The sequence below is a fragment of the Diadema antillarum genome, unplaced genomic scaffold (assembly GCF_040938485.1).
Source record: "Diadema antillarum isolate AM-2024a unplaced genomic scaffold, OU_Dant_1.0 seq00001921_RagTag, whole genome shotgun sequence".
Lineage (NCBI taxonomy): Eukaryota > Metazoa > Echinodermata > Echinoidea > Diadematoida > Diadematidae > Diadema > Diadema antillarum.
The window spans coordinates 604,683-628,354 of NW_027272584.1; the positions used below are offsets into that span (position 1 = coordinate 604,683).

At 40.6% G+C, this 23,672-nt stretch overlaps 1 protein-coding gene across 1 annotated transcript; it reads right to left on the reverse strand.

The window, feature by feature from the left end:
• Positions 1–1,591: 1,591 nt before the first annotated feature.
• Positions 1,592–23,410, reverse strand: LOC139713196 (DNA-binding protein SMUBP-2-like). The gene is made up of 16 exons (XM_071624944.1): positions 23,389–23,410; positions 22,163–22,338; positions 20,868–21,040; positions 19,686–19,884; positions 18,728–18,845; positions 17,603–17,770; positions 16,168–16,371; positions 15,339–15,563; positions 14,173–14,270; positions 12,500–12,682; positions 11,743–11,861; positions 9,721–9,939; positions 8,135–8,311; positions 5,379–5,559; positions 3,418–3,547; positions 1,592–2,735 (listed from the first exon to the last, which is right to left on the reverse strand). Exons 2-16 carry the CDS (start codon positions 22,237–22,239, stop codon positions 1,818–1,820), a joined length of 3,189 nt encoding a protein of 1,062 aa, XP_071481045.1. The 5' UTR covers positions 22,240–22,338; positions 23,389–23,410; the 3' UTR covers positions 1,592–1,817.
• Positions 23,411–23,672: the final 262 nt, after the last annotated feature.

The following is a 23,672-nucleotide window of genomic DNA, read 5'->3' on the forward strand; positions in this document are numbered from 1 at the left end:
TAGCATTGTACACAGTGTCCAAAGTTTCTAGCACAGAAAGGGTTAAATGACATCAAGGTCACTCATTCCGGGTTACCAGGCAGTTTACTAAACATGACTTGACTTGAGTTGAGACTTAATTAACAGAACAACACTTAGCTCATTGACACAGACTTCCAAATCTTTAACTGAAAAGTAGGGACAATTTGGCTCAAAATTAAGCAAAAAAGAGCAGTTCCTATAGGAGTAAGTAGTACAGTGGACTCCCATTATAACAAAGTCCTCGGGACTAGCAGTTTTCTTTCATTGTATTGAAATTTCGTTATAACCGAACAAAATAAACAATAAAAAATAACAGAGTGCATAACGTTGCGGCCCAAATTTTTACTTCGTCGTAACCGGAATTTTGTTATAACCATGTTCATTATAATGGGAGTACAATGTAAAATTATCAAGAACTAGATATATCGCTACGGCTACTGATATGCCTCTGCCATAATGCATGGTTCTCCTAATAGGTCTATAGTACAATGTCTTGACAATGTGTGATGACAGTTTCACACAATTGGCAAAATATTAAAATGACAGGTTTGACACAAATGTGCTGAATGTTCACTTTCCTAGAACTGCTAGGTTCAATTGGATGAATGATTAAAATGTAAGAGTGCAGGTATTTGGGGAATTGATGATTTTTACTTGACTTTTGACCCTTTTATAAGTTTATGCATTGAGTAATTTTCAAGGTATTGAGAAAAAGTATAATTTCAGTATCAAATGGGAAAATAGCATTATCTAAACCTGGTCTTTGACCTTTGACCTCACAGTTCCAAAGAGAATCACTGTTAGGTTGAACATGCATAAATATGTAAGTTTCATGATGATACCTTGAGTTACTTTCGAGATATGGAGGAAAAAGTGCAATTTAGCACTTTCACTTGACCTTTTACCTTTTGACCTTTGACCTTTAGGCAAGAAACTTCCCCAACAATATATATTGGGTAATACATGCCACACATCAAGTTAAAAAAAAAAAACCCTTCAGGCATATTGCATTTTAAGGAAAGTAGTGATATTTTTGAGGAGTTGACCTCGACCTTTGACCCCCTGACCTTTGACCCATGACCCCCAACTTCCCTAGATAATCACTGCCCATCGGTACAAGCATATATACTAAGTTCCACGAAGATACCTTGAACCATTTGCGAGATATGGAGAAAAACATGAAATTTCAATTTTTTTTTCACAAAATAACCTGTGACCTTTGACCTTTGACCCTGTGACCCTAAAATCCACACAAAGTATTATCCCCCAAGGATATACCCTCATACCAAGTTTGATGTAAAACCACCACACGGTTCTTGAGATATCGACAAAAACAAAACGGGACGGACGGACGTACGGACGGACGGACGGACGGACGGACGACCCGAAAACATAATGCCTCCGGCCACTTCGTTGCGGAGGCATAAAAATATGAAAATCCTAATGAAACAAGAGCTGGGAATGGTCAAAATCCAGATTCTTTCCTCTAAGTTCAGAATGGTTGGGAGGTCTCTTGACATGATTCATTAAGAGCCAATCATATTCAATAACTTAAACTGATGGCATCTTATCCCAGAACAAACCACATCTGATTTGAGTTGAGAATTTAACATAATGACTTCGTTGAAAATATAGCTCTTGTATTATTGATATCAATAACATGACAGACAGGAACTAGAAGTTTCTTCAACTTTATTGAGGATTGTACGAATATGTGATACTTTAAAAATTATTTCATATCAGCACACTACAAGGGATGATGACTTTTAAATGTAAGTGATTATATAAGCAAGGAACTACTTTTTCTTCTGCTTTCTCTGTCGCTGTTCCCCAAGCTGTCCCAGGCGACGCTCCATCTTCTTCTGCAAGTTGGCCCGGTGTGCAGGGTCCACGCGCTTCTCCCGTGGTCCCCCGCTGCCGTTGGTCACTACGCCTGCCTTCAGCGTCTGGTGCCTGACGTGGGCGCGCGCCGCCTCTTCGCAGCCGTGCACTTCGGGCACGTGGTGACGAAAACAGTAGCGCTTGGCGCAGTGCGGGCACCCCTGCCCCGTGAGGGCGATCTTCTCACGGCAGCGCACAAAGTTGCAGCGGTTGTCCCGCTCCACAGCCAGTGCCACCAGTGCGTCAAAGTCCTCCTCCTCTTTCGCGTCTTCGAGGGAGTGCTTCTGTTTGGCCTTCGTCTCCGCCCGGTTGCGACGGCGACGCCCGCCGGCGGTCGCGGAGTTCTGCCGCTCCTTCTCCTCGCGGATCTTCTCGCACCTGATCTCGTGCAGAAGCAGATTTCCCGGGGGAAGTTTCTTGGGGCAATACTGGCATTTTCGCAAATCAGAGTTTGGTTTGTCTGACTCTTCCTTTGCTCCCTCTCTGACATTTTCCTTCGTTCCTTCCATTTCGGCTTTCTCCACACTAGCCTCCTTCAAACGCTCCTCTGCTTCCGCTTCCACACATTCCTCGTTCTCTTTGTCTTCATCCGATAAATTTTCCATCACATTCTCTGTCCGAACCTCTGTAACAAATTCCTCCACATCGACATCCAGGTCCACAGTCAGGTTTGTGTCGGCACATCCATTACTGCTCGGGGGTGGCACATCACCTGCTTGGGATGGGACTCTCTCTGGCTGTGCAGGAAGCTCCCCCTTTTCCTTGGTGACAACAATGTGCCGGTCTGCAGCCACCCCTGTACTGACATGGAAGAGTCCAAGGCCCTCTGCAATCTGGATGTCAAGAGTCAGATCAGATAAAGCACAAAGTTATTTGTAGGTAGATAATAAAAGAGCGGCAAATCAACAGGAACAATATCAACAAAACAATATTATGAGAGTTTGAATGGAGATGGTGATTTTGGTGTTGAGGTGATGATATCGTCTGTTGAGAATGAGAAGGGCGTTAAGTGTTCGTGAACACTATGGGTTTAGTGGCAACTGAACGCCCTTATCATTCTCAGCCGACGATATACAGTCAAACCTGTCTATAGTGGCCACCAACGGAAGGCAAAAAGAGTGGCTGTTATAATGTTATATATACAATGTATCTTAATATATGAAGAGTTTGTTTGCAAAAACCGATAAGTCCATTTTTGAAAATTTTGAAGTACGGTCTTTGTCATAAAGTACAAAATGATACCTTTTAAATGATATATTGGTCACTACATATAAAGGTACATTTTTGAAGTTATGGTCAAAAGAAGCAAAAAAAAACTTATCATTTTCTTTACTTTTCTTGAGCTTTAATCGCAAATATCTCCATTTGGCAAATATGGATTTATCGGTTTTTGCGAACAAACACTTCATATAATGAACTTATACAAATTCCTGTCACTTAATTGATGTGGTAGCATGATCCAGACAGGTCCTGCAGGAGGTATACCAGAACTCATTTGTTGGCATTGACACTTACTTCATGGACGACGAATCTCTGATGGGAATTCAGCGAAGTCGGGAAGGAGACAATCCGTTCCGCCGTTTCCTTCCTAAACTCCGCCAGTCTTCTCTTCACCTCATTCCTGAAAGTAGCATCTTCCTTACTCCTGGAGATGAGATCGAAACGCAAAAAAAAACAAAAAAAAACAAACAACAAATTCATCGTCTCTGGGACGACAAACCTCGTATCTACAAAATGTCAAATGTTTAGCAGAGCAAAAAACCATGGCAGCCAACGCACCAGATCAAACGGGATAGCCTTTCCTTTGACATGCAGTGGTGACTTCATTTTTGGGGTAAAACAGCTAGGATTTGGACACGACATTACTTAGCTGATTATCTGACCATTAATCCAAAAAAGTCATTTTCACCAAAATTTGAGATACAAGGCCTTGTTACCCCAGCAACGATATACTGTATACGTAGAGAGTCTAATTTTTCTGTGAATCCGAACTTCCTGACAATTTTGCCAGTGCTTAAAGATAATATAGAGTTTTGGTACCTCAAAAGTTTCCCTGAGTTTCCTTGTCTTAGTTTGTGTTTCAGGTTAAAGTACCTTTCATATAACTAACACTGTGAGACTTACTCACCCCAAAGTGCTCTCATGTCTTAGTAATCATGCAATAATGGTTTCGTACCAGAGCAGAGCGGGCTCTGAAAAATTCGAACGAGCCGTTAGTTTGACTCGACGCGGTACCGCGACAATCAATATACACGTATTGTACGAAACCATTATTGCATGATTACTAAGACATGAGAGCACTTTGGGGCGAGTAAGTCTCACAGTGTTAGTTATATGAAAGGTACTTTAACTTGAAACACAAACTAAGACAAGGAAACTCAGGGAAACTTTTGAGGTACCAAAACTTTATATTATCTTTAAATTCACAATTGCAGAGTACAGTAATGAATGAGAAATGTCCACGTGCATGTCGCATTCATGTCAGGATTGGAGTAAATATCTTTATTGCTGTTAAATTTGCAAACAGCACCCGAGAAATATATGGCGATATACAGTAAATGCTACTCTCAAAATTTTTTAAATTGAGGTCATTATCAAAGAAAGAAAAATAAAATCTCTTCAGTGATCTACTGCACTTGTTACCTATCATTAACAGGGAATGCTTTTGCAAATATTATGAAAACCATCACATTCAAGTATTTTCTTTTTTTTCAGTAGCTTTGATATCAAAACTTCATATTGATACAGACAGATCTATCTGTTTTTACATTAAAACTTTTCAAATACAAGCAAAATAAACAAACAAGCAACAAGAATAGAAAGATATTATTCATACTGCTGGTAAACGTCCCCCAGAATTCAGATTTGAATCATTATCTGTATTTTTTTTCTTTCTTTAAACTGTAATAATGATTCTGAATAACTCTTTCTTCATGAACGCTATATCATCACATAGTCAGGAGTGTGACTTGTCACAATTGGTCATTTATTCTGCTCAAAGAAGGAGTAAATTTAATATATCTTGTTTAGTGGCAATCATACATAAAAATCTATCCATGGATTGCTTGAAACCTTGAATCTTGCTCACAACTTTCTGAATTTCCTTGAGAGTATCTGCCTTGAAGAAAACTGATCCCTCATGAGTTTGCTCAAACACATAAATGCCTGGAGAAAAACATTTTTTTTTCTTCAAAAATACAACTATTTTATTGTCATATAAATTTTGCTCATTTGATATCTTCGCCAATCTTATCATTTGCTTATTTCCTTCAGGAAGTATTCTCAGCATTCAAATAAAATACATGAACAATATGATGTCTTTCAGTTCTTTTACTCTCTTCCCAAGACAGCTGGGTTGGGATGGGTACTGTTACAACTGAACAACATTTCAGTATTCATACATGTATTTCCCTCTGAAACAATAAATTCTGGCTTCAAATGATTTCCAACCATGCAAGAAAGTGTGGTCCCCTGACCTTTGAGCTGGATCCACTGAACTTTGACCTTTGCCCTTCTCATGCCTCTGCCGCTGCTGACCTCCCCGGTAGTCCTTGGGCCTCGCTCCGGCCGACTTGGAGGAGGAGGGGGAGGAGGCGGGCCTCTTGGACTTGAAGACGAGATGATCGGGCCGAGGGGCGCTGGAGCCCGACTCTAGGACTGTGTGGAGAGGTGAAAAGTTTGCCCCATATCAACTTTTTTCTTCTCAAAGAGCTGAGAACATAGTGGTTGCTATAGCAACATATGATCATATTTCATGCACTATATGTACTCACAGTAGCTCTATGAGATCAGACTTTCTCTGTTGTTGTTGTTGTTGTTGCTGTGGGGGGGGGGGGGGGGGGGGGTTCAAACACTTGAGTCCTGAACTCACTAACAGTGCTACTGGTACAATAAACAATATTTGTGGGTGTATTGTGGTAAAATCAATGATGGCATAAATGGATGTTGTAGTCATAAGACTATCAATAGCAGTGGTAGTTGAAGTAGCAGTTACAATAGTATCAGTAGAAGGGGTAGTGATAGTAGTAGTGGTAGTAGTGGTAGTAGTGGCTGTAGTGGTAGTAGTGGTAGTAGTAGTAGTAGTAGTTGTAGTAGTAGTACAGTTGAACCTCTCGTATCCGGACAAGTCGGGACTGGGGCTCATCTGGATAAGGGATTTGGCCGGATACTGGAGACTCAATGCTTTATACATGTACATATACATACACATGTACTGATGTAGCCCATTGTAGTACCACATGTAGTAATGTGTATACTGCAACCTTTTCATTGTTACATTTGGGGATGTTTGGGGATGATAAAATGTCTGAAGGTAAGCAATTTGGAAGGAAATTTGATGTAATGTATGTTAATGATGTTGGAAGTAATATGTAATTCATGTGTGTTTGTGTAGGAGTTCTCAAGGAGTTGGGAATCCCCCTTTCCTCCTGTAATTATTAAAAAATAAAAAATAAATCACGGCGAGATTGCGTCTGTATAATAGAGAGATCCGGATAAAGGGAGGCCGGATAAGAGAGGTTCAACTGTAGTAGTAGTAGTAAGTAGTAGTAGTGGTAGTAGTAGTAGTAGTAAGTAGTAGTAGTAGTAGTAGTGGTAGTAGTAGTAGTAGTAGTAGTAAGTAGTAGTAGTGGTAGCAGTAGTGGTAGCAGTAGTAGTAGTAGTAGTAGTCAGGCATGAGACAGAGAAAAGTTGAAAAAAGAGGAGAAGAGTTTGCGAGGGAGCGTAGCGACCGAGCGGGGGGAGGGTGTGGGAGGGGGGTGTCCCCCCTCCCACGGTGAGGACTTTTTGAAATTCAAGGTATGAAAAAACTCATTTTAATGCATTTTACAACTGAAATTTACTATTGTTATGAGGTACATTTTACAGAGAAACATTGTGATAATTGAACTCATGAATGACACTTGCAAAATCTAAAGGAAGGAATAGTATGCTTAACTGTTGAATACCTAGGACCTACTCAAATGTGAGGCCATAATAAATCACAGTAATGTACACCCAGGTGACGTCTTGCTGGATTCAGTTCATACGGGTACAAAAAAAATAATAAATCACAGCTTAGCATTGCCATTGTTGGCTGTCTTTACCTTAGTCCATTAACAGTTTACAGTACGCAGACCAGGCAAAGTATTGCTGATCTTGTACTTGGTCCATGTAGTCTACGCTAGTAGAGAATCATGTATGTAAGACAGCTGAAAATAAATCATACATGCAGCTCAGCACTGTTGACTGTCTCTACGTCCATGCAACAGCTAACTTAGACTGCCTATAATACCTTACAGGAGGTACAAAAATGTGTAGACCCGGTTAAGTCCATAAACATTTTCTCGTTGAAGAAAGAAATATTCTCACCGGTCCACAAAATCACGATGACAAATGTAACGTTAGGTCACGCCAACGTAATCAGCGGGATACAAAAGCAGCGCATCGCGTTGACCGAAAGATCGGTCTGTATCTGTCCGTCGGCGAATGTTCCGCAGAGACTGCGTCTGGCTTCACGGATCCCTACGGAGGTCTACGCATCGCGTAGACAGAAAGATCCGTCTGTCCGGAGGACTCTTTTATATTTTGCCATAACGCTGTCCTCCGTATACGGAGGAGATCCGTGAAGCCAGACGCAGTCTCCGCGGAACATTCCCCGCCCGACGGACAGATACAGACCGATCTTTCGGTCAACGCATCGCGCTGAATGCTGCGGCAGCATGCATGCCGAAGCTCCTTGATAGTAATGATACACGTAATACGCAGTTACAGCCTCACACACGTGTGCATCATATCACACCACACTGCAAGCTACACTAGTATAGTAGCTACAAGTTGATTGACACGCACGTTTCACATCCATTTCACGCATGAAACATGCAACATCGCACAGCTGCCCGCTGACAAAATGCACTCATCACCATTCACACACAGCGAGATATGGTGGCTGCAAAAAAAAAAAAAAAAAAAGAGGAAAATCACGGAAATTTTCCCGACTATGTATTTTCTCCCCAGAATTTCAAAATCCGCGGAAATCCGCGGATCCGCGGAGAAATCTCATGCCTGAGTAGTAGTAGTAGCAGTAGTAGCAGTAACAATAAAAGCATTTGTAACGTAGTAGTGAAAGCTACAGCTTCACATTGTACACATGCAATATCAAACTGCAGTGATATTCAACTCTGATTGATCACCCAGTTACACACCCTAAAGCCTACAGTGACACTAGCTGCTGAGAAAATGATCACGTTCTTACCTTCCTCGTACTCAAACGCTGTCCGCACCTCCCCGTGCTCCGTCATGTAGTCAAGGAGACTACGAAGGAAGGCGTGCTTGCCCACGGTTTCCGAGTCGCAGATGACGGCCAGGTGGCGTCGCGCCCGCGTGATGGCGACGTTGATGCGCCGGTCTTCGGTCAGGAAGCCCACCTCGCCTGGAAAGGGAAGAAAGATTAAGAGCTACTCTTCCTTTCTTCTCACCTTGCATCAAAAATATATTTTTGTCATATTTTGTCTTCTCTCTCTTTGCACATCTTTAAATGCTCATCTCTCCCTATATCTCTCTCCCTTCCTATTTCTGCATTTACAGTGCACTCCGGTTATAATGAATACAGTAGTAATGAAATTCCGGTTACAACGAAGTAAGAATCTAGGCTGCAACATTATCCATTTTATGTTTTTTATTGTTTAGTTTGAAGTTATAACAAAATTTCGATATAACGAAAGAAAACTACCAGTCCTGAGGACTTCATTACAAAGGGAGTCCACTGTATCTCACCTACATCCCTCTATCTCTCCCTTCTTATCTCTCTTACTATATTCCTCACTATCTCCATCTCTCTCTTACTATCTCCCTCTCTACCTCTCTCTATTCCTATCTCTCTATCTCTCTAACTATCTCTTCCTCTATCTCTCTGTCTTCCTATCTCTCTTTCTATCTTTTTTTTCCTATCTATCTATCAATCTACTTACCTATTCATCCATCCCTCTACCCATTCACCCATCTATCAATCAATCCAGCTTTCTGTGAATCTATCAATCTATCTATTGACAATCTATTCACCTATCCCATGCATTAAAAGTAGCTTCTCAGTCATCACTCAACATGCAACCATCTTTACCTCTGGCTTTTGTAATAAAATAACCCTGTCTAGCCAACTCTTGTTTAAGTCAACTATCTATCTATCCCTTCATCCATCCATACATCTTTTGGAAAAAAACAACAACAACAACAGCACATTCTGTTTCTTCTGAAAGCAAAATAAACATCACATCAACAGCGCACCTTCACAAGAAACAAAAAGACTTTTGATACCAGCACTTGTTCCGTGCTTGTGAAATATCTAGATTCATTTCTGTCGCTGTTTGCCCCCTTCTCAACTTCATCCTAGGCCCTGTTGCATAAAAGTTGAGATCAAACATGGGAAAATCAATCATAAGTCAAAATATCAAACATAAGTCAGAAAATCAAACGTAAGTCTCTGAATACTCAAAACTAATTGGCTGATACCAGAGTTATGTGTGAGATCCTGACTTAATTTTGATTGCATCTTTTTTAAGCAACAGGGCCAGGGGTGTTTTGCTGGAGAGATACTGTATACGCCAAATATTTCACAAGGTTTTTATCTTCGCGAACTTCGCGAGTCACGTGCTATTGGCGAAATTAAAGACAAGCGAAATTGACTCTGATCACGCTATGAATGTGACGTACTTGTATACATTTCTCCATTTGGGACAGGACTCCACAATCACGAATTTAACCATTCGCAGAATCGTCAGGAAGTTCTGATTTGTGAAAATTTAGCTCGCTAAATATATGGCGTATACAGTATACCCCACTCACCTCTGTCGTTGGAGCGGACCAGTGAGATGACGACGGCCTCCTTCTCCCGGCCCTGGAAGCCATCCACAGACTTGATCTCCAGGCCGGGGTACTTGCCCGACAACCTCAGCCGCAGGAGGTCCACCTGCAGGTTGTAAGGTGCGATGACGCAGACCTGTGCAGGCGTGAGTCCACTGGTGATGAGGTTGTCGACGTGGTGAGCCACCAGATCAGCTTCACCTGAAACAAAAAATATTCAATAATAATAATAGACATTTATAGAGCGCCTTTTCCACTGGATACAAAGCACTATGAGATGTCATCCCTGGTCACCATAGGAGATGAAATATATACAAAATACCAGGCAGCGACAGTACAAGTCCAGTGCACATATAGGGACATCAAAATAAGTAAGCCTTCAAGTTTTGTTTGAAATGATCAAGCGTTGGTGATGATTTCAGAAGAGGAGGGACCTTATTCTAAGGGAATAAACAAAGAAGGGAGATATGCATATCTACCATAAAAAAGAAATGTTTATGTGCATTTTAATTTAGCAAATTTTTACAGGAACCAAGATTTGCTAAAATAAAATGCATGTGAAAGTTCCTGTCAACACTATAGGCACTGAATGTTATGAATGTTAGAAGCAACTCACTAAAATTTCAAGTCACGAAAAAGGCCATCTGCTCCAATTCACGAAAATTTCATGTCGCGAAAATATTATGTTTTACCATAATCACATTCCTAATAATCTGCTGGAATCATCATCATAGGCATCATGTTCATCTTACCTCATTGTCATTTTCATTTCCCACAAGCACATATATTATTACCATCACCACCATCATCACTATCTTATCCTATCAATGCCATCCTCCTCAAGACCCCGTCATTGTCACTACGAGTGATCACCAGAGTCATTCTAAACATTATTTGTATTGTCCCTTTTTTATCATCATAAATACTAACAGTAATTGGAGTCATTCTGAACATCATCAGTGAAGTCACTTTTTTTTCACCAGCACTATCATCACCATCATCATCATCATCATCATCATCATCATCACCATCATCATCACCATCATCATCATCATCATCATTACCATCATCATCATCATCATCATTACCATCATCATCATCATCATCACCATCATCATCACCATCATCATCATCATCATCATTACCATCATCATCATCATCATCATCACCATCATCACCATCACCATCATCATTACCATCATCATCATCATCATCATCATCATCACCATCATCATCACCATCATCATCATCACCACCATCACCATCATCAGCATCATCATCATCACCATCATCATCATCATTACCATCATCACCATCATCATCACCACCACCATCACCATCATCATCATCATCACCACCATCACCATCATCATCATCATCATCATCACCATCATCATCAGCATCACCATCACCATCATCATCATCATCAGCATCATCATCATCATCACCATCACTCTAGCCGCTACTACCACCTTGACAATCATCAATAACACTGTCACCACCATCATTTCCTCCATCACCACCCTCATCCTCACAACCACCATCATTATTACGAGTAGTAAGTGGAGTCATTGTAATCGTCATCAGTAATGCCATATTTTCTTTTCATCGGCATCATCAGCATCAACGCCATCACCATCGTCGTTGCTACGAATACTCGTTGGAGTCATTCTATCATCAGTAACATCACTTTTTTCAGCAACATCAGCATCAGCATATTCATCATCATCATCATCATCACCATCATCACCATCATCACCATCATCACCATCATCACCATCATCACCACCACCATTATCACCATCATCACCATCATTGCCATCATCACCATCACCGTCACCATCACCGTCACCATCACCACCACCATCATCATCATCATCATCATCATCACTATTACCAACACCACTACCACCACAACCATCATCAATATAATTATCATCATCATCACCACCACCAACTATTAAAACCCCATGAAGGCATCATCACCACACCACTGGCTCTCACCTTCGTTGCCCTTGGAAACCTCCTCCTCCAGCTCAAGCTCCGTGATGTCACATCCCGCCGTGTCGATGAGGAGAAGCGCCAGGTTGGTGTTCTCGTTCTCCTCCACACCGGGAAGATCTCTGGAAAGAAAGAGAGAGAGAGAGACGGGGGCAAAGATGATAAGACAGGAAGAGGAGAAGCCACACCCATCAACATGAATCAGTACCAGATTACAATGGATCTTCTGGGCATCTGAGTGCTAAGAATTGACAATTTTGATACCGGTTCTGTTTTCCCAAATTTCAAGTTTTCATAAATTCTATGTGATACTGTGAAAAATATTTGCATCCTCGAATGAATTCTAGATGAAACATTTCATGGAAGATGTTCAAAAACAAATAAGCATGATAATTTGTGTAATGTAGACAAACACACACACACACACACACACACACACACACACACACACACACACACACACACAAGAAAATTATATTTTCAAAGCATGCCAGTTGATTTTACACAACATTTCCTTCATTATTTAAATTTCAGAGCCATATAAACAAATAGCAACAACAACTCTAAATCTTTAGCTTACTTTATGGTCACTCAGCACAGCCTCAAGTTTTGTTTAGTTGCAGCATCTTTACATCCCTCAGTAATTAAAGTAATGGTAAATGCTAGTGGACTGCAAGTTTTAATATGTTATGTCTGGCAAGAAAACTAATACAAGCCCCACCATCATCCCCAAAAATGATCCCAGAACCTAGCATCGTACTTCAAAAGGTGGCCAGCCACAGTCTCATGTGATTCTAGCTTCCCGTCATAGAGCTGGTCAGATGACCACTGCATGATGCTGTCGTTCATCCGGTACTGCATGGTCAGCATCCGCACCACACGGTTACCATGGAGATCAATGATGCGCTCCATTAGTGATGTTGCCAAGCCCTCCTCAGCCGCCCTTGTGAGAGGAGAATGATTATTGAATTCAAACAATAATCACAGAGACACAGCACAATACACCTAAAACTTCAGCTTTTCCAATAATTCTAAATTTAATATCTACATTTCACACACTGCAGTATTCACACAACAGTATCCATTTTTCCAGTGTATGAACTTCACTCACATCTACCTGATATTAGAACTATGTTTGTCTTAGAACTTTTCAATGACAGCCTTGCAAATTTAAAGCAATCACACACTTTAAAAATGTAAAAAATCTTCTGTGAAATGATTAAACCAAAATAGGTGCCGCTTATTAAATGTATACAAAACACATGGAGATTTTTTACTCCCAAATCTTATACACTGAAAACACATCAAAATTGTTAAAGGACAAGTTCACCTTCATAAACATAAGGATTGAGAAAATGCAACAATATTAGTAGAACACATCAGTGAAAGTTTGAGGAAAATTGGACAATCGATGCAAAAGTTATGATTTTTTTAATTTTTTGTGTTGGAATCGCTGGATGAGGAGACTACTACAGCTTGTGAGTCATATGCGTACAACAGTATAAAGAAAATGTAAAAGAAAATTCAACATATTTTCACTTTTTTCACATAATAAAAGAGCACTTGACTTGCCTCTTTCTAAAGGCAGGGGGAATAATATTACCCATAACATTTGTCGGTAACGAGTCAGAGGAATGTGTACTTTTTTCAAAAGATGGAATTTTGTGAAATTCTCTTTATATTTTCCATATATTGTTGTACGCATGTGACATCAAAGTTATTCATACACTGCAGTAGTCTTCTCATCCAGCGAGTACTGCACAAAAACTTCAAAAATTCATAACTTTTGAACGCATTGTCTGATTTTCTTCAAACTTTCAATGATGTGTTCTACTAATATTGCTACATTCTCTCAATCCTTATGTTTATGAAGGTGAACTTGTCCTTTAATAGGCAATTATTGTGTGTTCACTATATTCCTGACATTCCCACATGGAAAAATATACTATGATATGAATTTTGATTTTCTCTAAAGCACCATCTGCTTATATATACTTTGAATGAGTTTAAAAGAAGTTAAAGGCATTATTTACCATTTTGCAGATGAAACAAAAACCCAGCTTTTTAGTGCTTTCAAAATACTTCTAAAATGTGAGTTAGGGATAGAAACAACCAATGCAAAAACTTAAACCAGTATAATCGATGTTAAGTATTGTTAAATATACAAAATGTGATCAATAGTTACAATAAACATGTTTCCAGACTTAACTGTCTACAGTTATGATTTATTGAGAAAAATAGTGATATCTCCTTATATTTTAGGCTTTATTGCAAAATTTTTATATAGTAAGATGTTTGTGATACAACTGACCTACACATTGCATCAAAAGTGATATCTTGAACATTTTTTTTTAAATCACTGCTCCCAATGGTAAACAGGACCTTGAAAAATCGAGTATGAAAGGGGCGTGGTTAATCGCATCCAATACTAACTTCTGCGACATGATGGTGGCTGGGAGCTGGCGGTGGTCCCCGGCCAGTAGACACCTGGGAGCGCTGAGGAGAGGAATCCAACAGGCTGCCTCCAACGACTGCAACAGGACATAGTGACGACAGAGATTAAATCCCACTGATCTCTACAGGAAGTATCTGGATATCTCATTTGCCAAATTGTTTTGAAGCCATCGCATCGCCATCTTACCATGCACATGGCCTATACATTTGTGTACGTAGCTCAAGACATTGCATGATCTTGGTGACAGTCTCCTGTAGGAAATGTGTGCAAGTCCCCATAGAGTGTGCTTGGTAAGATGGCGGCGCAGCGGCTCCACTTGTTTGTACAGCGTGAATGGGTCAATGTGATATCCAGATACTTCCTATTGAGATCAGGACAAGATCCATCATATCTTGTGATTTTTGGTTCTGAATTTTTAGAAGATAACCTTTTAACCTGTGAAGCCCCAGCAAACCACATTTTGCGGTTTGGTGCTAAATGTTGTTAGTACACTGTACTTCTTAATGAGTAGTAAAACAACAAAAAAAGAAAAGATAAAAACATTCTTATTCGAGCCATTTGCTGTTTGTTTCAGTTGCAGAATTTCTAATGACATCTTAAGTGCTAAATTTATGACTGAATCTCAAATTGGCAACACATTCTAGAAGACAAAGAGTTCCCGTTTCACTCTCAAATTGGCAACTTGGCAATTTGATTGCTTTGTTTTACTTTGTTTTAGGATGTCTCAGCAATTCTAAAACCGATTTTCATCTTACAAACTTTGAATTCCTCTTAAAATGGTATGCTCTGTACTATTTCATAAGTGGTTTCTTGGTATCTCATAAAAAGTGAAAAGCCCATACAATTCTCATCTCTACCAATACTATACAATTCCTTTAACCTGCACTGTGTACATAAGCATGTCCACACCATGCCTGCAAAAAGTATGACAACACACCAGAGGCGGACTGCACTGAACAGGAAGAAGAAAGAAAAAAAACATGGCAGATGTGGTCAAACCTGTTTCTAGCAGCCACTGAAGGGGAACGAAAATGATGGGCATCATACACAGGGTCTCTAACATGTCTTTTTTTTCTTTCTCTCTCTCTTGGGGAGGAGGGAGGGGGAGGAGGGGATTTTCTTTGTGATTGTATACAGCAGGTACCTGTGCGCATTCATCGATGACCACCAGATCAAAGTGGCCTTGGTCCAGAACACCAAGGGGACCGGAGGCTGAGGCACTCGTGTTCGTCGCCAGCACGACGTCGGCCGCGGTGAGGATGTCGCGGATCGCGCGCTGCTCCCGCGACTTGAGGTCCTTCCGGAGGAACCTCACGTCGTCACGGAGACGATACCTCTCATCCTTGTCCTTTGTCTTGCGCATCTGGCTCTGGGGAAGAATTTTTAAACAAGGAGAGAAAAAGTGATGCTCATACCAAAAGTTTACTGTTAGCAATTTCTAAGTTCATGTTCAGTGTTTGTTAGGCAACATTTCTTCAGACATTTTGGCTTTTGAGCAAGTTTTCCATGCAGCTGACTGGTATTTACCAATAACAGTGAATGAGAAATCATTCATAGAACCATTTTATAAACCAAATAATGCACAGGTTGTAAGTTTGTGACATTGGTGAAGATGCAGTGCACTCTCCACTAGTCACAATGTCATGGAAAATGTACTCAGCTGCACCCTGTGCATGTTACACCATTGGAAATACCCTTGAGTGGGCTGCATCTCCACTAATGCCCTTTAGCTCACCTGTGCATCAACTGTATATTAATTGTTGCAGACAAACAGGAACTAATTTTGGCAAGCACATGAACACTACTCTTAAATCAATAGAACCTATGGCAGTCTTTGATGCTGTGCATCTGTGTGCGTGCATCTCGAGGTAAGTCTCTCAAGAGCGAGAAAAGAAGAGACAGAGAATGAGAGAGAAAGTGTGAGAGGAAAGAGAAAGAAGGTAGAAGATCTCCTTAAAATATTCCAAGCCCACCAATGCGCCATCAATGTCCCGTCGGATGTCCCTGACGATGGCCGCTCCGTCGCTGGTGGCCAGGACAGCGTCAAGTGCGAACCGTTGGATGGTGGGCAGCAGGCGGGCCGGATGACCAAGCCGGACCGGCCGACAGGACGGCACAGCAGCCAGTCTCTCCACTAGGTTGTCAACGGCGACGTTGGACGGTGCGCAGGCTAAAACCTAGTGTCAAGATTTAGCCAAAACAATGCACGAAAAAATGCAAAGAACAAAGGATTTAACAGCATAGACCATTATTTTGAAAGGATTTAAAGGGGATGGCTAGTAACTGATCAGTGGGAATCAGTAGGAATGCTGGAGGATGATTGTTCCAATCCTTGTGGGATTCATTTAAGAGTACATTATATATCTATTGTTGTGTGAAAATTATTTGCTTCAGAATGGTCTCATGTTCAAGTAATGTGCAGTTTAATGTTTCCAGGTTATCGTGTCTGGTCAGTGACGGGGCATTAATCTGCACATTACTTGAATATGAGACCGTTCTGAAGCAAATAATTTTCACACAACAGTAGATATATAATGTACTCTTAAATGAATCCCACAAGGATTGGAACAATCATCCCTCAGCATTCCCAAGGATTCCCACTGATCGGTTACTAGCCATCCCCTTTAAGCAACATTCTAAGCACAAGAAAAATATACCCGGGTAACATTTACACATGAGAATATGAATGCAGGAGTAGTCTGCCTGTTACTTGCTGTTCTATATTACATTTTGATTTAGTAGAGTCAAAAACATGATTGGAATACACTTACTCTGTGCCTATAATATATGTCACAGTGGATTGTATGGTACACATGACTGATAACATTGTTTGGGTACTGTAAAGGTAGCAAATTATGCGCAAGAAATTTTTTGTGTTCGGCCAGGTATGTTGAATTTCATGTTTTTGACTCTCCTGAATCAAAACATATAAGAACAGCAAGTAACAGGCAGACTACTCCCGCATTCATATTTTTGAGCTAGTCTCATGATGCAAAAAATGTGCAAACATTTCCACACACCCAAAATCTCCACTTTTACAGTCATCTCCCAGAGTACAGAGCATTAGTTGTTTGCCTGTTGGTAGAGTTTTGCTGGAGTCAACAACAGACATGTATCTATAGTCTCAGAAATACATGCAGCATTGCGGAATTAGAACCTTTCCCAAGTGTGGACGCACAATAAGAACATTCTATTAAATGGGATCTAAACAAATCGGGGGGGGGGGGGGGGGGGGGGATGCTGGTGGTGGGGGCAGAGGGTTTGAGTTTATTTCAGTTGTGAAAACCTGCTTTCTACCAAACAATCTGAGCCTTTGGAAACTTGGCCAACCTGTTATCTGCCATAGATGCCAAGCATCTGTATGATGTCCAGGCTTTCTAAGCCAAGTTTCTCTAACAACATCACTACCTTCATGCCCTGTTGGACAGCCTGCAGAATGACTTCAACCACGGTCGTCGTCTTGCCTGTACCCGGTGGGCCGTGGATAACGGCGACCTCTCGCTGACCCAGGGCAAAGGTCACGGCCTCTCTCTGACTCTCGTTAAGCTTCTGATTGAAATACTTCAGTCCTTCAGACTCTGGGGGCAGGGGTAAACATTTTAAGAAGTAAAGGACAGTTAGAAATTCTGCAGTGCAGTGTAGTATCATGCAGGGTGCTACATAATATTTCTTTAACACTTGCCTGGTCGGGCAAGCAGTGTTGCAGAACACTTACCCGAACATACATTAGTTTTATTTGCCTGAAAAGAGAATCCAAAAATATTAGAAAATGATTTTCAAAAATCACTTGTAAGTCAAGGGCTTGATAAAACACAATCATTTGAATAAACAGCACACATTGATTCACACAATTAAAAACACATTGTAGTAACAAACTTGGTTTCATCGAGCATTGGTGTTGCATTATTGCATCACTACGCAGTCATTATCTTTGGCTTTTGTAAGGTTGACTTCATGAGTTTGAAGGGGGGGGGGGGAGTGAAAAAAGGTGGCTTCAAAACCTTTTGCTTGCCAAATTCAGGCAAGTATTTTTTCTAACTGTTCTAAAACACGTGGCTCACTTTGACGGTCATTTGCCCAGGGCAATCAGGCAAGTACATATGCTGCACCTTGGCATGTGATACTGTCATTAACCCTACTGCATCTAAAGGTTTCTTGCCACGTCAACCCCTACGACTTCCTACAAGAGGCAGCAGTAAATTCAGTGCAATTACCAGTATACAATGATGCAAAGAAATTAACTGTGTACCTATGGAAGATTCAATTGTACAGCAGAGGTAGTACTATACACGAATGCTTTACTGGTTGAAACACTATCAACCATTCCCACTACACATGCTCCCATTATGCAATGCTACTATCAAGCAATGCTTTGCCTATGATGGCTGAAGCAACAACCTGACTTTCAATGGCTTGTTTTTCACATACCAAGTGGCTAGTTCCTTTCTTCAAGTGAAACAAACCGGATATAAAGCGAGTGCTCCCCCCCCCCCCCCCCCCCCCCCCCATCAAGTGACCTTTGAACTCACCCACAGAGTTTCCATCAGGAGCTGGGAGGCGCATGGGAGACCCAATCTCCCCTTCTCCATACAGAACCTCTATGAGCCGTACTGCAGGGCCCGCCCTGTATTCATCCAGTTCATGGAGAGCTCTGTCATACACCAGGGAAATCACCACCACAATTAAAAGATACAAAAGTCTGTCATGTATAAAGTTAATTTATGGCCATATAATGAAATCTTATATTATGAGTAGAAAGTTGACATTCTGGCTTTTTGATTAAGAAACAGCAAAATTTAATAGGATGGATGAGGGAGGCTATTAGCATCCAGCCGGAGTGTGAACACAATGAATCACAACCTGGGGCAATATCCATTCCCCTGGACAGTAAAACTGCTAATGCCTTATCTACTGTATACGCTGAATATTTTGTGAGGTTTTTATTTTCGCGAATTTCGCCAGTCAGCTGCTATTCGCGAAATCAAAAACACGCAAAAATATTGACTCTAATACCGATATGAATGTGACGTACGCGTATACATTTCCCCATTCAGTATGTGACTCCACGATCGCGAATTTAACCACTCGCGAAATTGTCGGGAAGTCCCGATTCGCGAAAATTTAGACTCGCGAAATATATGGCGTATACAGTAACACGTTGAGGACGAGTCCCCAGTATACTCGGGCAGGTGTCTATGGAAAATGCGTGTTATAGCAGAATCAGCCAGTCCTCAACGGGTTAAAGCAGCTCAACATTAGTCAGACAAGGCCTGCAGCAAACAGGAGGCAAAAGCTCATGAAGGTAAAATCAAACTTTGATTGTGGTGAACTATGAAAATTTGCTTTTAAATGACACTCTGTGATAAGTAGAGCATTTCTCCTAGCTGAGAAATAAATTGCAACAACAGAAATCAACCAATTAAAGGGAAAATCACTCTGAAACAAAACTAAGAATGACTACGAAATTATATTAAAGGCAGATTCTACTCACCTTTTGAGTCTTCTGTATGTGACATCATTGGCCAATTTGGTCAGTTTGTAAGTGACGTCGTGACCCCTGGACAGCCCCTCCACGTTCTCCTCGAATGCAACCGCGATGCTGGTGGCGGTGACCTTTGACACGATGCCGGATGCCAGCAGGGAGGACGACGTCGTGTCACTGTTTGAGACGCTCACGCCCGCAATATCACCTTTAAGGCGAAAACAACATCAAACGCCACGAGGGAAATTGCAGCAAATGATTGACGTAATAACAGGGAAGGATGACCAAATTTTGATTGACATTTTCTCCTCTCCTACATGCTACAAAACAAACCTTCTCTCTTCTTTAGAATGTCTGTAACTGATAGGATCAAAGTCATTTAATATCATCATGTAGTATTGGTTTAGCATGACATGACATGTACACAGGGCTCAACAAACATTCATGTATTGAAGTCTGGAAGACCACATAGAGCAATCTGGGAGATACTCGCTAAATATATCACACAATTCTTGGTAACGCCAATACCTAGGTGCCGTGCTCAGAGCAGCGTTTTAGATGCATTATGGGATAGCTCACAGGACAAACTTGCCCCGGTTTTGGCTGCATATGCACTCAGATCACGCTCTGTCTTTATCCAGAGGTGTACTTTGTTGAAGATTTCTTTGCTTTCCATTGAAGCCTTGCAGTAGTGAACCAGGACTCTAGTGACAGCAAATCAGTAAAACTTAGAAACTTTCAACTCTTGTAAGCTGAATTACAAATTTTGTATAGCCAAGAAAAAGGGGGTAACAACGGAAAAGCAGATAAATAACTCCACTGAATCGTATGGGAACTGCGACTCGTGTGAGACAACTGGAAGCAAACAAAGGCACCGAGAAATCCCACAGTGCATCTGTGACAGAGCTCTTCAGCGTGCGCAGAAATTATCCTCGCACTGGCGATACTGAGAATTCAATGGGCAAAACACACTTCCAGCAAAGAATCCCAGATTTCTATATTCTCTTATCTAGACATGGAGAGGTAGGGAAGTGTTCAGGAAGCCTACTGCATAATCAGGAAGACATGGCAACTCTGAGCGCAGTGCCTCTTTGGGTAGTTTGCAAATCAAACTCCTTTAACCCTGCATACATCTTTAATATCATAAAATGTGGTATAATCTCCTTTTTTTGCTTTACTGTTCACCGATACCTGATCCAAAGTTGTGCGCCGGCAATTTGCCCTCTTGACCTTGCACCCTCAAAGGTTCAAAGGTCAGAACGGCTCTCCCGTACAGGCCTGTCGCCTGGCTGGCCACGTGGAGTTTCAGGAGACATATCCCCCGACGCTCGAGTTCACGAGTGGAGAGTTTTCCAAGAAGTTCACTAGAAATACACAGACACACACACACAAAAATAAAATCATTTTGAATTGCATTCTAAACCAATGAGAAAATACCAATTGAATTAGGACAATCAGCTGGCAGGAAATGGTATACAAGCAATAAAAAGGTAATAGTTAAATGACAAGTTTATACCTTCATAGACTTGTGGATTGAGTGAATGCAGCAATATTAGTAGAACACATCAGTGAGAGTTTGATGAAAATCAGACAGTCTGTTCAAAAGATATGAATTTTTGAAGTTTCTGCTCAGTCACTGCTGGATAAGAAGACTACTACAGTGTATAATGTCACGTGAGTAATGCATAGGACAATATAAGGAAAATATACAGAGAATTTTACAAAATTCACTTTTGGAGGAAAAAAAAAACACATTTCCTTGACTTGTCACTGATGTATGTTGGGGTAGTATTATTCCCCCTTGCCTTCTGAAAGAAGGAAGTTAATAACAGTTCTTTTATTATGTGAGAAAAGTGAAAATATACAAAAGGTGGGACCAATCTTTTATTATGACCACTTCATTTTACTCTTTCTTTTTTTTTTTTTGAGTACCAGGTATCTCAGCCATTTCAAAACCTACTTTCATCAAACAAGCTTTTATTACTCTTAGAATCTCATGCTGTTTCATATTTCGTAAGTGGTTTCTAAATATCTCACAAAAAGTTACAATCTGAATCCCCATTCTCAGCTAAAACTATATGCACCACATATTAAAGGTCCTGTTTAACTTTGGGAGCAGTGATTTAAAAAATGTTCAAGATATCACTTTTGATGCATATGTGTAGGTCAGTTGTATCACAAAACATCCTACCATATAAATTTTTTTTGCAATAAAGCCTAAAATAGAAGGAGTTTTCTCATTAAACCATAACTGCAGACTGTTTAGTCTGGAAACATTTTAATTACAACTATTGTTGACATTTTGTATATATACATGTATTCAACAATACTTAACATCGACTATACTGATCAAAATATTTACATTGGTTGTTTCTATCCCTAACTCACATTCTAGAACTATTTTAAAGCACTACTGCTAAGTTTCTGTTTCATCAGCAAATGGTAAAATTATGCCTTTAATATGAAGTCAGATAAGAACTTCTCACCTTGTCTGCTCCACTTCTGCCTGACGCTCCAAATTCAGAAGTTCGAGGTGCTTTGCGACAAACTCTCTCACAGCCATACTTGACTCAAGAAAAATATTTTTGACGGCAAAAGATCCCTGGAGTCACACCATCTTACCGCTACTCGCAATTGCCTGCTGATGTAACTGTACTGGTTCCTTTTGGACAAGAACAGATAATATTTACCATGGTATAAGGTAGTTATTTCACATACATGTAGGTACATTATTACGACCAGTCACCACATTATTCTTACAAGTCACAGATATTTAAGCTGACAATACATACTGTAGAAAATTTGGCAAATAATTTACAAATTTGACACTTGCTTACAAATGAACAATTTGAAAATCTGTGCACACTTGTATGGTGAACTTATTTATCTTAAATTGCGATTGATTTGTGATATAGTCATTTATCAACTAATCACACTACTCTGCATATGATCTGCATACTGCATAGCTACACATCGCAGAGCTGTTTTTAATCATGATGTTTACCGTGAACTCGTTGAAACCGAGTCTTAATTATTCTTTACTAATCAATAAGTGAGACCTTGACCAGTGAGTGTCTATTGCCAAAATACTTGATCTCAAAGACTTGTGTGTAAAATTTACACATCTTAACATATGAAGAAATTGACAATTCAGACTAAAAGTTCAATTTCACTTCAACGTACTACAACTCCTGGACCCTGCTCTTTCAGACTAACACAAATGAGTAAAAAGTGGAATTAAACACGCTTGAAACTACAACTGATGACGAGAACAGTTTTGTGGTAAATTCACTTCTGACAACAGAATCAAAATGACAGCACAAATTTTTGCCAACTAGAACTAGTCTATGGTCTGTAGTGTTGGTAGCCCGACCAGACGCCGTGCGCGTCTAGTTTTCTCTGTAGCACCTGTGCTGTACAGCGACAGGGCTGCCCTGTGTAAATTTCTAGATCATACCGTACCGCATGGGACCTACGCATAGTTTAGTGTTGGAGGATGTCACCAACTACACCATTTGTAACATATGGGACTACATATTACTATCGAGGCATGAAGAAGCTTCAGAGCTGCCTCTAGAATAGGTCTACATTACAAACAGTGCCTTTACTGAGTATGGTAATGACATGTGCCTGTCGTAGCTTATGTCATAGAACGAATTATCGTCCTTACAACTAAATTTGACATAAAAAGACGAGATTTCTACGTCCTTACCGTCTCAGTCAGTCCCACAGGTCAATTTTCGCGTGTTCGATCACTCTGAAGGGGGTGCAATGGGGGAGCAATCCACAATACACGGAACACACGTACTGTATGTGATCAGTGAGTCCACCTCGAGCTTCCTGGTGAGTCATGGACAGGGTTGAGTAATGTTGTGGCATCGCATGGTCGAAATCACCAAAGTCGAAATTTCGCCATATGTTGTAAATACCGTCAGCTGTATGTTGTAAATACCGTAACCTGCCTTCCCACAAACTAACAATATTGTTATTATCACT